The sequence below is a fragment of the Botryllus schlosseri genome, chromosome 7 (genome assembly GCF_051294905.1).
Source record: "Botryllus schlosseri isolate E-star chromosome 7, Bs_hap1, whole genome shotgun sequence".
NCBI classification, from domain to species: domain Eukaryota; kingdom Metazoa; phylum Chordata; class Ascidiacea; order Stolidobranchia; family Styelidae; genus Botryllus; species Botryllus schlosseri.
The window spans coordinates 8,029,022-8,043,527 of NC_137242.1; the positions used below are offsets into that span (position 1 = coordinate 8,029,022).

The 14,506-nt window shown below is 40.1% G+C and overlaps 2 protein-coding genes and 1 long non-coding RNA gene across 3 annotated transcripts; 2 read left to right on the top strand and 1 right to left on the bottom strand.

Annotated features, from left to right (window-relative positions):
- Positions 1 to 503: 503 nt before the first annotated feature.
- Positions 504 to 6,557, top strand: LOC145442348 (josephin-2-like). Its single transcript, XM_080320251.1, has 4 exons — positions 504 to 847; positions 917 to 1,042; positions 4,047 to 4,241; positions 6,196 to 6,557. Exons 1-4 carry the CDS (start codon positions 672 to 674, stop codon positions 6,326 to 6,328), a joined length of 630 nt encoding a protein of 209 aa, XP_080176377.1. The 5' UTR covers positions 504 to 671; the 3' UTR covers positions 6,329 to 6,557.
- A 124-nt stretch (positions 6,558 to 6,681) lies between these two features.
- LOC145442358 (uncharacterized) lies at positions 6,682 to 7,224 on the top strand. Its single transcript, XR_013916035.1, has 2 exons — positions 6,682 to 6,879; positions 6,917 to 7,224. It is a non-coding gene; the product is annotated as an uncharacterized LOC145442358 (long non-coding RNA).
- Positions 7,225 to 8,428: 1,204 nt separating this feature from the next.
- Positions 8,429 to 12,880, bottom strand: LOC145442347 (deoxyuridine 5'-triphosphate nucleotidohydrolase-like). Its single transcript, XM_080320250.1, has 4 exons — positions 12,569 to 12,880; positions 8,790 to 9,001; positions 8,656 to 8,726; positions 8,429 to 8,598 (listed from the first exon to the last, which is right to left on the bottom strand). The coding sequence occupies exons 1-4, from the start codon at positions 12,862 to 12,864 to the stop codon at positions 8,542 to 8,544; spliced, it is 636 nt and encodes a 211-aa protein (XP_080176376.1). The 5' UTR covers positions 12,865 to 12,880; the 3' UTR covers positions 8,429 to 8,541.
- Positions 12,881 to 14,506: the final 1,626 nt, after the last annotated feature.

Genomic DNA, 14,506 nt, shown 5'->3' on the forward strand with positions numbered 1-14,506 from the left:
GATATCTAGACGTCATCATAATCAGCGATCGTATAATTTCATGGGAGAAGCAATGAGATGTACAGTACATAGATGTCGAAACGTTCAAGCGATGACTATCAGGCGATTACCCTTGTTAGGCTATCTACGTTGGTATCTTTCAAGTCGCTGTAGTAAAACACATATCAATTTCTAGCGATATAATGAATGTGCCCTCGAATAAACTATCGATAGGTTAGTTATCTCTAAACTAACCGTCGAAGAGAGAATCCGGCTCCGGTTACATATTTATATTTTGGAGTAAGAGAAAGGATTCGACAGCGACAGAACCAACAGAATGCGTAGTGTTAGTAGTAGTTTGTGTCAGGTTCAGTTTCGCTAGACCTTATCGTATGAGTGCTCCCGTGACTTGGACGTCATGCGATGGTAATGTGTTACAAGCAATAATTTCGTAGTTACATCTGTGGTAGGTAGCTACCAGCTGGGTAAAGTGTTATACCAATGAAGTAAAATACCGCCACCCCAACGCCAATAGAATTCGCCTGTATAATCTGCAGATACATGACTGTAGCTACGGTTGCTTTTTCCTTGAAATTAAATTGACAAATGTCGTCTTAGACTGTCAGATCACGTTAAAACAAAGAAAATATTATTTAGTGTTTCTTTTACTCAGATAAGTAACAGGCAACTCTATGATGTCCTGTCTGCCTTTGAAAGGACAAGCAAAGAAAATGGACTCTAACGATGCAGTCAAAGATATCTATCATGAACGCCAGCGTTATGAACTATGTGCTCTCCACGCGCTGAATAATATATTTCAAGATCCTAACGCATTTTCAAAGGAGGTTTTGGATGATATCTGCTACAAGTAAGTATGAAGCATCATTTTCCAGTGCTTTCGCATGGAATAATCTTGAGATGTGTATATTTTCTTAAGATTAACCCCCGATGCGATGCTTAATCCGCACAAGAGTGTTCTCGGTACTGGGGATTATGATGTTAATGTCATCATGGCCGCCCTTCAACAGAAAGACTATGCTGCGATATGGTGGGACAAGCGACGGTATGATTTGATTTTGTGGGCAATGTTAGTGATTGTAATATGTCACTCAGTCGCTGTTCTTACACTGCTGGCATAAAAATTATCCCTCAACGAGAACAAGACAATGAACCGGTAGACTAGCGCAATTATTGCAATGTCCAAGTGGGCTGATAGATATAGTTATTGATATGCCGCAATTAGATAACCTAACTGAATTATTGGAGTAAAAAGGAATCTTTGTATTGCAGTTTGATGTCAAACTAGTTTTCTTATCCAGTTATAGTATGTGACTTTTGAGTTTGATTGGGCATTGGACTTGACTATTGAAAAAAACTCATCCTTTTATCACTCTGAATGAACACTCTGCTAAATGTTGTCTAAATCTGAAAATTTATGTAGCCTACTATTTCACGGTTTTTGGGCAATGACCACTACATTTTTGTAAACATGTAGGCTGTAAATTTGATTTTAAAATTTCAGATTTGATCATTTTTTTCGAAAGTAAATTCAAAACAAAAGAACTATTATATGTCTACTACTACATTGTATGTTCTCGACACACACTGGGGATGGTAGTGCCAAAGTTAAGAACTCCTGTATTAGGCTTACCTGAGTCTTGTTGAGATTGAAATCTGTGACAAAGATACTAATTATTTAGTTTATTACATAACTGTCATGGAAGTTACCATCTGATTAACCCAAATTCATATGCCAAGTGTCTGCCTGTATCATTAAAATAGAAAAGAGACCGTGAATTGGTATGAATATTTCTACACAATGTAGCAGTATAGTTGGTCAACTTTTACATGGTGTTACCTGCGTTGTCTTTCATTGTATTCATATTATGTAAGGTAATCCTCTGATCACTTCCTGTATGAATTGCATTGTTGATAGTAAGGGCAGTTCGGTTACATAATGCCCACTACTTGCATACAACATGACGTCACATGTCATCAAACGGTAGGCCTATTGCCGGTTATGGTAATCGAATAACTAGTTCAGTAGTAGCCTAACACTGTTAAGTGTCAATGCCTGTGGGTATGTAACCCGCATGTTACAATGTAATGAAACCCAAGTTTTGAGCTTCAGCAGTGAATTAATATATTGGACCTTAGAAAACAATGAGTTCTCATGAGGAAGGTTCTGCGGCATGGTGGCCGCATTTTGAATACAATCGTGCCCTGTCAATAACTCGTTAAGGATTTGTCATAATATGAATAGTTGCATATACATAGTATATGGTACCGGAATAAATCATAGGTTCCTGGGCGCATTATTTTCTTTGACGGATGTGTATAATGCAAGTGAATGTTGACAATAGATTAAACGAAGTGGACTGAGTGAATAAGACATTTTGAGTTATCGAGCGAGATAGCGTAATGGTTGTGCGTCCGGCTTCTCGATCGGTAGGTCGTGGGTTCGATCCCCGGCCGGGTCAGACCAAAGACTCGAAAACTGGTATCCGCGGCTCATAGGCGCCGAACGCTAATTTTCCTTAGGCATGCGAGTTCGATGACGTCACAAAGGAATGACGTCATGATCCGACGGAATTGATAATTAGGGATAATATAGCATCAATTCATGAGGGTTAAGTGCCTGCATAAATGCCGATTATGCAATATCTTCGTGTTAACAAACTTGCGCGTCTGATAAGCTTGTCAACTAGTCCGGAAGTGCTGTCAATTAGCGAGTCCCTGATCGCTAGCGAACAATTGAATACACCGCTTATCAACGCGTATTACGTAACCTCGGCGACGATTTGCGCAACGCAAAATGTCAGAGTTGTTATGGAATCTGTTCTATAATGGCACCGATTTCAGGTTGTTCAAACCTTTCTCGTCTTTTACAACCCAAGCCTTGACAGTTGACACACATCTTCTGATGGTTATGTTTAGGTATTAGCGGAATTCACTTACGCATGCACGGCGCACTCACAATCGCACATGTCTGCGGACATTTGATGTCATTCAGGTCAGCGATGTCGCTCTTTAATTACAATCGCTAACCAACAAACACCTAACGGCATTGTCACCAAGCCATCGAAAGATTGGAGCTAACGCATGCTAGGCTCGAGAGATGGGAGCCAACGCATGCTCGGCTCCAGACGCGATAGTTGGCCAGCGATGACATCTTTCGTACCAGGCCTGTTGCAAATGCGATTGTGTAGGCAAGCGATAATATTGTGTGCGCCAATGCAGATGCGATAGTGCAGGCAGCGATGGCACCGGTGCTACTGCTGATGTGATTGTTCATCATGCTCAAGCGAGTGAAACTAGGCTTGTAGGAGACGCGATAAAGCAGGCAAGCGTCGCAAGCGATGATTGCCGAGCGCACGGCAATCAATGACACAATTTCGCGATCATCTCAGCGGGAGATTGCGTCGCGTTATATTGTGCACAGACAAATCTTGTTAATTGGCAACGCGCTTGTAGCTAATTGGCCGCGCGCAACGGGTTGCCTCGCTCACATAAGCGGTAGCAGGTAATGTCGTAAACGGAAATACATTGCGATTCGTTCTAAATAACACAATCGGGGTTTATGCCGATTCATGCCAAACCGAATTCTAGGCATGCCGCATACCTAAAAAAATGTCTAGGTATGCCTGGCATGCCTTGCATGCCCAGGTTCGGCGCCTATGCCGCGGCTATCCTGCTAGGCGCTCAGCAATCACGGATAGCATGGAGGAGAAAAAAACCGGGGGTGCAGACTAGATGACCTTACTATAAAGGCCGTATCGCATCTCCGTCGTCAAAGCATCTCGATGGTGTAGGCGAAAAAGAATACCACATCTCTCTCTCTAGTTTTATGCCACTCTTCCAGAGCAGTAAACAACCTGCCTCATTCTAGCAACTTCCTGCTCTTGTACGGAGTACAATTTTGGAAGATGTAATCTTCGATCGAGAGTGAAGACTTTAAAACTATAGGTTCTAGTTGCATTGATGTCGATTTTACTGGAATGTTCAAATGTTTGTCAGAAAGTACTTTCAGTATTGATTGCGAATCAATTTGTTCATCTCCCATCCAGAAATATCAACTCGTTACACTTGCCAAGCGTCAAAGGGTTCATGATGAACATACCCTCGGAAATCGGTCTGGGTGTTTTCAAACTGCCATTGAAACGGCGACATTGGATAGCCATTCTTGCAATTGACGATACATTTTATAATCTTGATTCTAAACTGAAAAAGCCTGCCGTCATTGGTGAAAGAGATAAAATGAGGTGAGTAAACTATAACTGTTTGACATATTTAATATGTCATATTGTTATGCTTATAGAAAGTGTTTAACGTCAAACTAATATTTTTCACTGCCAAAACAATATGGATTCTAAATAGCTTAGACATATGCTTAAGTGTAGGCCACACGTACAATATTCACTAGCGACGCCACTCGCGACAATCTCACTTTTTCACTAAGACGAGTCATCATGGGGTGGGAAAAGGTTAACTGAGTATAGTACGTCTTTCTTGGAGCGAGATATTGCGCTGGTACGGAACTTATTACAAAACTTCAATATTGGGCATCATTCGAAAAGGTATATTCTGCCGTACAAGATATGTTAGCCGACCGGATGATATGGTAGAAGTTGAAAACAAGAATAAAATGCTTTATTCACATTGCACAGACAGTTCAGGGCATTACTGGCAGCTATTTGTAGAGGCAATACTTTCATTGGCAATGGCATTCAATGAATGAACACATATTTCAGCAGTCAAATGCGGTACCATAGTGATTTAGTTATCTGGGATTGGCTAAACATTTGAATTCTTGTGGTTGCAAGAGGCAACATTTGCACCTATTTGAATATCATAAGATTCGTTTTTTAATTACAAATGCCATACAGGTCTATATGTATCACCTACTAGACTAGGTCCGTACACAACAGAGGTCTCCGAACAACTGATCCATATTTCACAAACATTTTCTTTTCTCGGCTGTGACGTAATACTGTCACAACAAGATTCACTAGCGAGCTCGCGAGTGAAACGCATCGGTAGCGACCTAGCTAGTGGTCGCTGGCGAAGGAGTGGAGCGAAGAAAGAAACGAAGTCGCTAGCGAATTTCGGTACCGTGTGGCCTAGCTTTTAGGATTCATCGAGAATAAGTGAGAAAAATCAATGCTATTTTTAGCGTTATTTGCTATAACTCTCATGAAAAAATCGACGATCGTGATTCAACACTGTAGAGGTCTGTCAGTTGCGAGCCCTTCGGTACCATACCATCAATTCAATGCTAACTTTCCTAAGATACAGGCCTGCTGGTAACTTTCTATAATGATTTGCATAATGGTACTACAACCTCGTGGCAGGCTTATAGTTTTGAAATCGTGAAGATAGAATATGAAACACTACCAGTACTTCTCATCTTCACAATTTCAATACATGCAAGCCATGGAGCCCACCAAGAAATTACACAAGTTAACAGTGGGACTGTGACTGGTCCAGCGTAGACCAGGGATGGCCACAGTCCGGTTCAGGATTTCATTGATTTTTTACCTAGCCGGAGTCGGTCCGGATTTTGCATTTGTGTTGACGGTCGGATTTTTCTGCTGAAATATGAATAATTAGCATTGTTCTGGCAGGATTTTTTCGGACTCTGAATTTCCAATTGCCAGCCGGATCCTGAAATTTGGAAATCCGACCATCTCTGGCGTAGACCCATTGTCAGGCCACCGTGTGTTACTCTTTTTTAAATATTAGCGTCTCTCAGTGAGATGCCATATTAGTTTATAACTAGGGCCCGGTTGAGCATTATCAGTTTGCCAGTAATATCGATTCGACATTGCACTCTGAATGAAACATCGGAATTTGCCATTGATAGTTTATCTTTTCATGAACATCATGATATTAATATGGTAGTAAGAGGACAGAGAATCCGTGACTGCTATGCTGGGAGTATTGATCTATTTCTTATACCTGACAGAAGTGGTCAAAGTAGTCATCATTGATGCTCAAGTACAGGTAGAAGTAACATCATACATTTCTACTCAAGTGGAAGTGGTGATTTCCAAGTAAAAATTCTATGCCTTGTTCAGTTCATTATTAAAATTTCATCATTTCAAAACACCACGATACAATGAAAAGATAGGAAGGTGTTGAAACGACTTGGAAACGTCTTTGAGGTCGGACACCCATCTGAGCAACCCAATACTGAATCTCTACCATGTTTTCCAGGGCATACCTCGAGAAACAGCTCGGTCAGAAAAACAGTGAGTTACTCCTGATTGTAGACAACGAAGTTGAAAGAACAAGGGAGTGGAAGACCGCCACACCTAATAATTCTCAGAGCAGTTTGGAGACGACCTGAAAATTCTCTTTTGAGTATTTCTTATACGCTCCGCACTCTCACACATCTGTTGCCCATATGCATGATATGGCGCATTTTGCGCTGTAAGGAACGGGCTGTCCGTACGGGCACTGGACCATGTTACATTTGTTTCTTTCATTTATATGCGATATGAAGATTTTAAACCACCCTCTATTTTCCATTCTTGATGCTCTTGTGTAATTCAAGATTACATTTCTTTGTACCGGTGGTTGAGACTTGTTATGGCTAGCACAAGTACCTAAAATAAGGCAGTACTAATGCACCGCGGGTTCATTGGGTTAGGGTATGAATCGTTACGCATAATGGTGCTGTGTGGTTTGCTGACTACATAATGGTGCTGTGTGGTTTGCTGACTACTGAGACACACAGTCCTAGACATGTGAACAGAGTTGGTCAAAGTAGGCAAGAAAGCTACTCAAGTAAAAGTAGTCCCTTTAAAAGTGCGACTCAACTACTTGCGTAGATTTAAGGTCTTCTACTTCAAGTAAGTAAGTAGTTGTGAAAATGGTTGTACTTTGTTTGCATGAACTGTCAAAAGCTGCAAATAGAGCTATGCGGAGGGTGTAGAGAGCTTGATTCAAATTGATGCATTCCAGGAGTTATATTTTCAACAGCATAGGCCTACCCATTCATCCACGTCCTGGCATGCAAATGGTTGTATCGATATGGAAATGTGATACCAATCCTTTGTTTACTTGAACAACCCATTTTCTAAAATATCATGGCATGGCGCCCTACCCCATATTTCAAGGCCCGTTGTATCAGATACTTTGCGCGATTAGTAGACGATGATAAAAATATATTGGATTGTAAAAATGCCATATAGTGTATCTTTATTTTCGAAAAATAGAGGCATCACTACACTTGCTTTCATACTATATTGTGTACTTGCTTTTATACATGAATGTTCTCCAGACAAAAGAACAAACTAATTAGCACTTGAATTATGATACTGGGAATTGAGGGAGAAATACAAATAGGCCTACTACTTCTAAAAAGCGGAAAATATTTGTCTTTTATCTACAAAGTTCCAACCTTGGTCTGCTAGAACAGGTTTTGACTCTCAAAAAAGTCAGAGTCCACTTTTCCAGATTATGACACGCCATGGGCTGCTAGATTACGATATGATAGGTAATTGCTAGTTTGCGAAATGGTAGTTTCAAACATTTTGGTGGGCCATATCTACTATGATTTGATACCGGCAACAATGCGGTGTGAACAGAACCACACACCAACCTAGTGACCTACCTAAATTATATTCACCGATACTTCAGCCAAAACATAGTGATCACTCCACATCTACTGTGTGTGACGAAAATTGTGTAAATTCAACGTTGGTAGGCTACTCCGTGAAAATAGCTCAAACATTCCTCAGGCTATCTTCCGGATCGGAGGATTAAACTACTTCTACTTGACAAACTGAAAATAGCAAAAATAAGTGAATCACAACATATCATAAAGTAGAAGTAAACTACTTGAGTACTTCGTTACTGACCACTTCTGCATGTGAAGCAGGAACTACAACTCCCTGAAATGCCAGGGTAAAAACTGTTATGATAATTGTGCCGTGTTCAATTGTTCATGCAACCTGGTACAATGGCTTCAACAACTGACTACCCAGAATCAAGACTTGTTCTAGTTCTTTGATTATAGTGAAACGCTGAGCTTCTTTGCTCTAATTTGTGATATTTTCTATGACCTAATACTACGGAACTGTACAGCGCAACACAAGTCAAGCATACTGTATAACGTACAGACTTGTGCCATTCTGGCGCTTACATGAGTGAATATCCAAGTTCTCGAGAATTCTTGTCAGCTGATTTGCAAGGACTCTATAATTTTATTTCTCGTCTAATTTGGAAAAGAATAGCAAATATTTTAATCTTATTAGTAAAAAACTGAAAACTATGTTTGTTCAACTCCACCCAGTAAAAGTATTGGGGTTCGTGCTTTGGTGTAACATGACAATCAACTATGGTGGAAAGAGACTATAATAGCTATTAAATACTAAATATTAGATTTTGTTAGCAATCAGATTTGGCATCATTCACGTCTACCAAAATCAAATCATGATACACGTCAGTGGGTGAAACTTTATTGAATGTCGGTTTACAAAAGGAGGTAACATAATCGCAGAACAGTAATGGCAGTTTGTATCAGTTGGGTATCTTAGGATCACACGTTGACTTCATTCAGTTCTTGCCTGTTGAGCCAAACCCTCCTTCGCCCCTTGCTGTGTCACTCAAAGTCTGAAAAAACAGACATAGCAATATGATGTTGTCGGAAATAGAATAATCAGTACCTACCTCCACCTCCGAAAGTTCAGGAAGAAATATCCTCTCACAAATCAGTTGTGCAATCCTGTCTCCTTTATTAACTGCAACATCAGAAGCAGCTTACCGGTTTTGCAATGGTGAATTGCATCACAATTTTATCTTACCAGTGAAATCATCATTGCCGAAGTTGAACAGTATAACACCCACATTGCCCCTGTAATCCTGGTCGATAACACCGGCTCCAACATCAATAAAATGCTTATGGGCAAGTCCCGATCTTGGAGCAACTCGTCCATAGCAGCCTTCCGGAACCTCTATTTGTATGTCAGTTTTCGCCAGCACCTTGCCATGTGCGGGAATAACATAATCATAGGCACTGAAAATATGATTGGATTTTAGGTTGGCAAATTGATCTACATTCAAGGAAAGGACCTACATGAGGTATGAAACAAAGGTCAATGGTCAGTGTTGGGATCAAGTCACTAGTCGAATCAAGTTAAATTTTCAAAGTACGAGACATTATTCAAAGTCATTACATTTTGTTAACTGTTTTAAATACAGATGGAGTCCCTATTTATTCTGAATCGAGGAACGAATAAACAGTTAAATATACACGAAGAAAGGCGCTGTATCGCTCACGCATACATAGAACTGCTAAACTACGCAAGTAGCGGTATACCCCCATTATTAACCAAAATACAGGATAAGATACGAACCTCAGAAAGTTGAAAAAATGATATGGTGCAATGCCCTACCCACGAAGATATCCATAATATACAATTATAAACGTATGAACGATATTCGTTCGATTTAAATCATACAAGAGGGTCGGTTAAGGAGGGAGCTGGTCACTGTGTTGTTTATAGAACAGAGATACATTGCTAGATGCTAGTATATTGCTTTAGTACTAGTTTAAATCACAACGTAAGCGTTCACGATCAATTTATTTGTGATATAACAATGGAGGCTCGATAAAACGCACAATCATTGAGTGATTGGTTGCTCTCAAAGGTCAGGCCAAACCAGCGCATTGTTAACAGTCCGAACTTACACCAGATACAGCGATTTAGTCGACATCGATTACTTGACTTGAAATTGACTCGCAAATTTTGCTTCGAGTCACGAGTCAATCCGCATTTTTGAAACGATGACTCAAGTCATGGGAATAAGGTGACTAGAGTCATCCCAACACTGCTATAGGCTATATAGCAGGGGTCACCAACACGCGGCCCGCGACCTGATTTGGAGAAATTTCGGAAGTATGCTCAGTAAAGCATTTTAAAATTCTGAAATTGATTTCAGTTTAAACATATTGTTGTTGTATAAAGTAAGCCATTCTACTGTGTCCAATTTCACAATCCTCACTAGCTGATGTGGCTTTGGCATGGTAATATTTATCACTTCATGGAGGAAAAATTTGCTGATATGAATGGGCATATTGTCTTGACGTGCAATGGCTCACCACTGCCAAAACTGAGACGCTTGAAAAACGACTTCGGGCTCTTCAAAAGACCATCCTTTACGAGGAGATAGTTTTCCAGCAAGTAGGCTATCATGTCTAGCTAATCCCAATATCGATTCTTTAATCCAGGGGTGGCCAATCTGCGGCAGTAAAAGGAAAATTATGTGGCCGTCAACATTTAATTCAATTACGATGTGTTGGCGGCCGTCAATATACAAATTGAATTTACCAATTGACTCCCTAATTAATGAGAGAATTGCATTATTCTTGAAATTTTTCTTCGCGCTACGCGCGGTTCAATGCAAGTTGATTTTTGCTTCTAATATAGCAGTGTCCCACAGTACAGATGCAAACAGCAGAGGAAAATGATACATACGCCCCGTAAAGAAATACAAATTTTCAATCGTGTTCTCCTCATCACAAATGAATTTATTTTCTGGTAGGCCTGCGTTTGGGCGAATCCTATATATTTTCACTATACCAACAAATCTGATTAGAGGTCAAGAAATAACTGCATGCAACAAAGGGGACTAATAAGAATTGGCACACTTGAAGATGTGGCACAGCATTAATAACGTGACACCCCCTGCATCAACTCTACCGGTGAATCTAATCACACGGGCCGAGAAAGGATAAATATTTGATAGTAATATGTGAAAGTATACTAATATTTAGTGACGAAATTCACTCATGAATATGAAAAATTTTTCACGTTTCTCGTGACTACAGAACGAATCTCTGGGGCTCTTCATAACATGACTAGGCCTACTCACGATTTCGATGTGCATAGTAAATAGACTAGTCCCGACTCCGGAGTGTACCGGCAATGGACATGGACAGTTTAACGTGGGTATTTGGGCCCCAGTTAGTTCATTAAGACTATGCACCGGAATATGGCCGCAAGCTACATGGGTAATCGAAATGCGGCCGTGAATAGCAAAGAGGTTGGCCACCCCTGTTCTAGTTGCTACAGAGTGTTGTCAGGTATCGCGCACAGCTCATAGTTCTAAACATAATGAAATTGATGATCATGATATTTTTTGTTGTATTTGTGTTTGCTCAATAAAATATTGTTTCTTTTGTGGTGACTATGCCCGTCGCCCATGTTACTATGTAAAAATTTACGCTTGGCACAGAAAAAAAATCATATTTTCAAATTGGTGGATTTGGATGGGGGTCGCACAAAATGGTCTTGTGATCAGTGTGCAGCCTGTGTGTTTGTGACCCCTGCTCTAATCGATGTTCGGTTAAACGAAACTTATGCGTGAAAGGAAGCCGGAATGCAGTTTTTAAATGACTCCATAGCAAAGATTGAAGCAGTCAAACGATATTACATTGGATAGTTACGGCTGCACCAAATAGATCGATCAATACTATGGCACAGGCTTTTGAATCTTATTCAGAGCCATCCGCACTTTAATTTTTGCATTGATTTCATGCGCTCAAAAAACAATGGAAAATTACTACACAAAAAGAAACTAGGAGAGTTGAGACTTGCTGACGGTTTATCAATGACTTGGTGGCTGCTGAATATTTCCGGCAATGTCAGACCAGTTAGGCTTAACTTTTAAGCTTCCTAAATTAGACCACGAAGTATCTGTTCAAGACCACAACTCCTTCGTCAATTAATGCACTTTTCAGCCAAGTATGTGGTATTATGAACAAGAGCTTCTGTAGTGCTTGGATGGCCATTGCCATGGTTTTACAGGCTACACCAATCACTTTCGAACCAGTCTTTTGATTATGCTCATATTAATTCACTCCGGCTGACGCCAGACAAAATTATTGCAAATGTTACGACCTGAGCGGCATCATCAGTTCAACAAGTTGTTACAGATGATAATGCATAGCAACGACAAAAGTTTGGAGCCGCTGCCCTTAATATCCTATCAAATATATTTGAACTATTCTACAGCAGAAAAACACCCAATTTTCCTCCATTTACCCAAGCCACAGGTTGAAAGGCACTGCTTAGGTATATTACCGGTGCTTTGTGTATAGCATGGTTGCCATTGAACTGCTAGGGTAGCAAGGCAACATAAGGTCATGAACAGAGCTTGCAGGCTACGGTATTACTCAATCTCCTTCGACGTACACATTTTCAGGATAAGTTAGCATCTCTTTTACTTTGGCCTGCTCACTTCATGTAAATTTCATGTCTTTTATTCAGTGTGCATGAATTGTTGTATCAGTATGTAATAGTTGCCAGTCTGAGCCACTAATAGTAGGCAGCCACTATCTATCACAAAATTGCATGTATTTTCAGTGCTTTCACCTATCTTTCGACTTTTCTCAGTGTTGCAGTCTGATGAGTGAGGTGGTAAGAAATACTAGATAATATGAAACTGTATCATGTAAAACACTGTTATTCTGTAGAAAATGATATGGGAACAGCACAATACTGATTCACATGCTACATAAGAGAATAGAACACATATTGAGGTTATATTATGAGACAAAATGCCCCTTTCGTTAACCAACCTGTACAAGTCAAATCCTGCTGCTTGCGCAGATCCTCTTGTCGGCTTGGTGGCGTTCTCTGTAAGTTTTGCAAACCGCAGCACCGGGGCAGTAGCACTTGATGGTTCGGACATTCTTGCTTTCTTGATCACGGTGACTTTATCAACGTTTTCGCTCAATTCTTGGAGCGGTTTCGATTGTACGTCCATAATAGTGCGACTAGGAGCAGTTATCGAACTAATGATACAGCGACAGAGAAGGTATGATCCCGAAATCACTCGATTTACTAAATGCCCCACAATTTTCCCGCGCATCATAACAATGCACAATGGTTGCTCCTTTTGCTGTTCATCAGACCGTGAGGTTAATACACTGAGCTGCTACTGGGTTAATATGACAAATTTCATATTGAAATAAACCCAAATATTTTCGAATGAGACTCGTCAGGGGTAATCGTCAGTAACTAGAATTGGAAATAACATTGTACATCAACAAGCGTATCCAATTTGACATAATTTTTCCGATGGAAAACGGAAAATTATGCTCGAATCTAATTTTCTATATATTTCTAGCAGATGAGATTTACAGCGGAACATCAGTCGACGCAATGATATATATATCATTGGTCGACGGACAACAAATAGAAAAGTTGAGAACTACTCTGTAGACCAGGGGTTCCCAATCTTATCAGAATTGCGACTCAAATTGTGACTTGAAAATCTTACGCGACCAACCTCTGAATTTGTGATGCTGATTACCAGAGGTGGTCAGTAACGAAGTACTTCTACTTTTTCGAAGTACTCAAGTAGTTTCCCTCTACTTCTGGTATTTACTCAAGTGAATCTTTTTTTTCGCTACTTCTACTTCTACTTCATAATATTTTGTAATCTACTTACTTACTTTTCGTTATTTTCTGTTTGCCAAGTAGAAGTAGTTTAATCCCCCAATAAGAAAGATAGTCTAAGGAATTTCAGGGCTGTTTTCACGTAGTACCAACATTTAATTTTCATGAAAGTCGTGAAATACCCAAAATTTTCCTTGCGCTTCGCGCACAGTAGATATGTAGTGACAAATATGTATAGGGATGGTGTGAACGTGAGGTTCACGTTCGCGTTCTGTGTGTGAACCTCAGAAATTTAGAGGTTTATGTTCACAAACGAACCTTGGTAGGTTCTGCACTGTGAACCTTTTTCATATATTACAATTTTCACGTCATTAGAACATCATTGGTTGAAATTTATTGCATTTCAACTGCAGGCCACTGTAGGCCTATCCATTGCGCTGGCAGCATAAAAAATCAACACTAAACGAGCATGCACCTTGACATTCTTCCAAAAGTTTGCTCGAATAAATAGTTAGCCTACTATCTGCTGTGAGCTTGACCCCCAATCACATAACATCAAGACTGAAATATACTGTCGGTAGTCAGCGAATGATGCTTGTTCGAATAATCAATGAAATCGATACCGTTGTCTGATGTAAAAAAAAATCTTGCTGGCTTACGGGATCAATCTTGATTTCATATGTTTATTGTATCATAAAAAACCAAATTCGTGCGATTGGGGTGTTGACTACTGCTGCATAACTTAATGGGGTAACAAGTATAGAAACCCGTTTTACACTCTGCTCAATATCAACGTAGCAATACTCAAACGCTGGATACATTGTCCGGTCTGGCCTAGACCGTTAAGGGCGTAAGCTTATATTCCCTTGCAATTCCTCGTCGGAATTGTTGGCAAAGCGACGGAAGATATTGGTTTTATGGGATTATTATATCATTTGATTGCCATAGTTGATACCTTTGGCGACGTCTAAAACTTAAATATGTGCTTCATCATTGTGGCATTATGGGACCCGAGTCTTCGCTGGGTATCGTGTAGCCTACATTGATACAGGCTATATCACTTCACTGAAATGTTGGATTGAAATTAGCAATTTGACGTCACGTGACGTCATCAG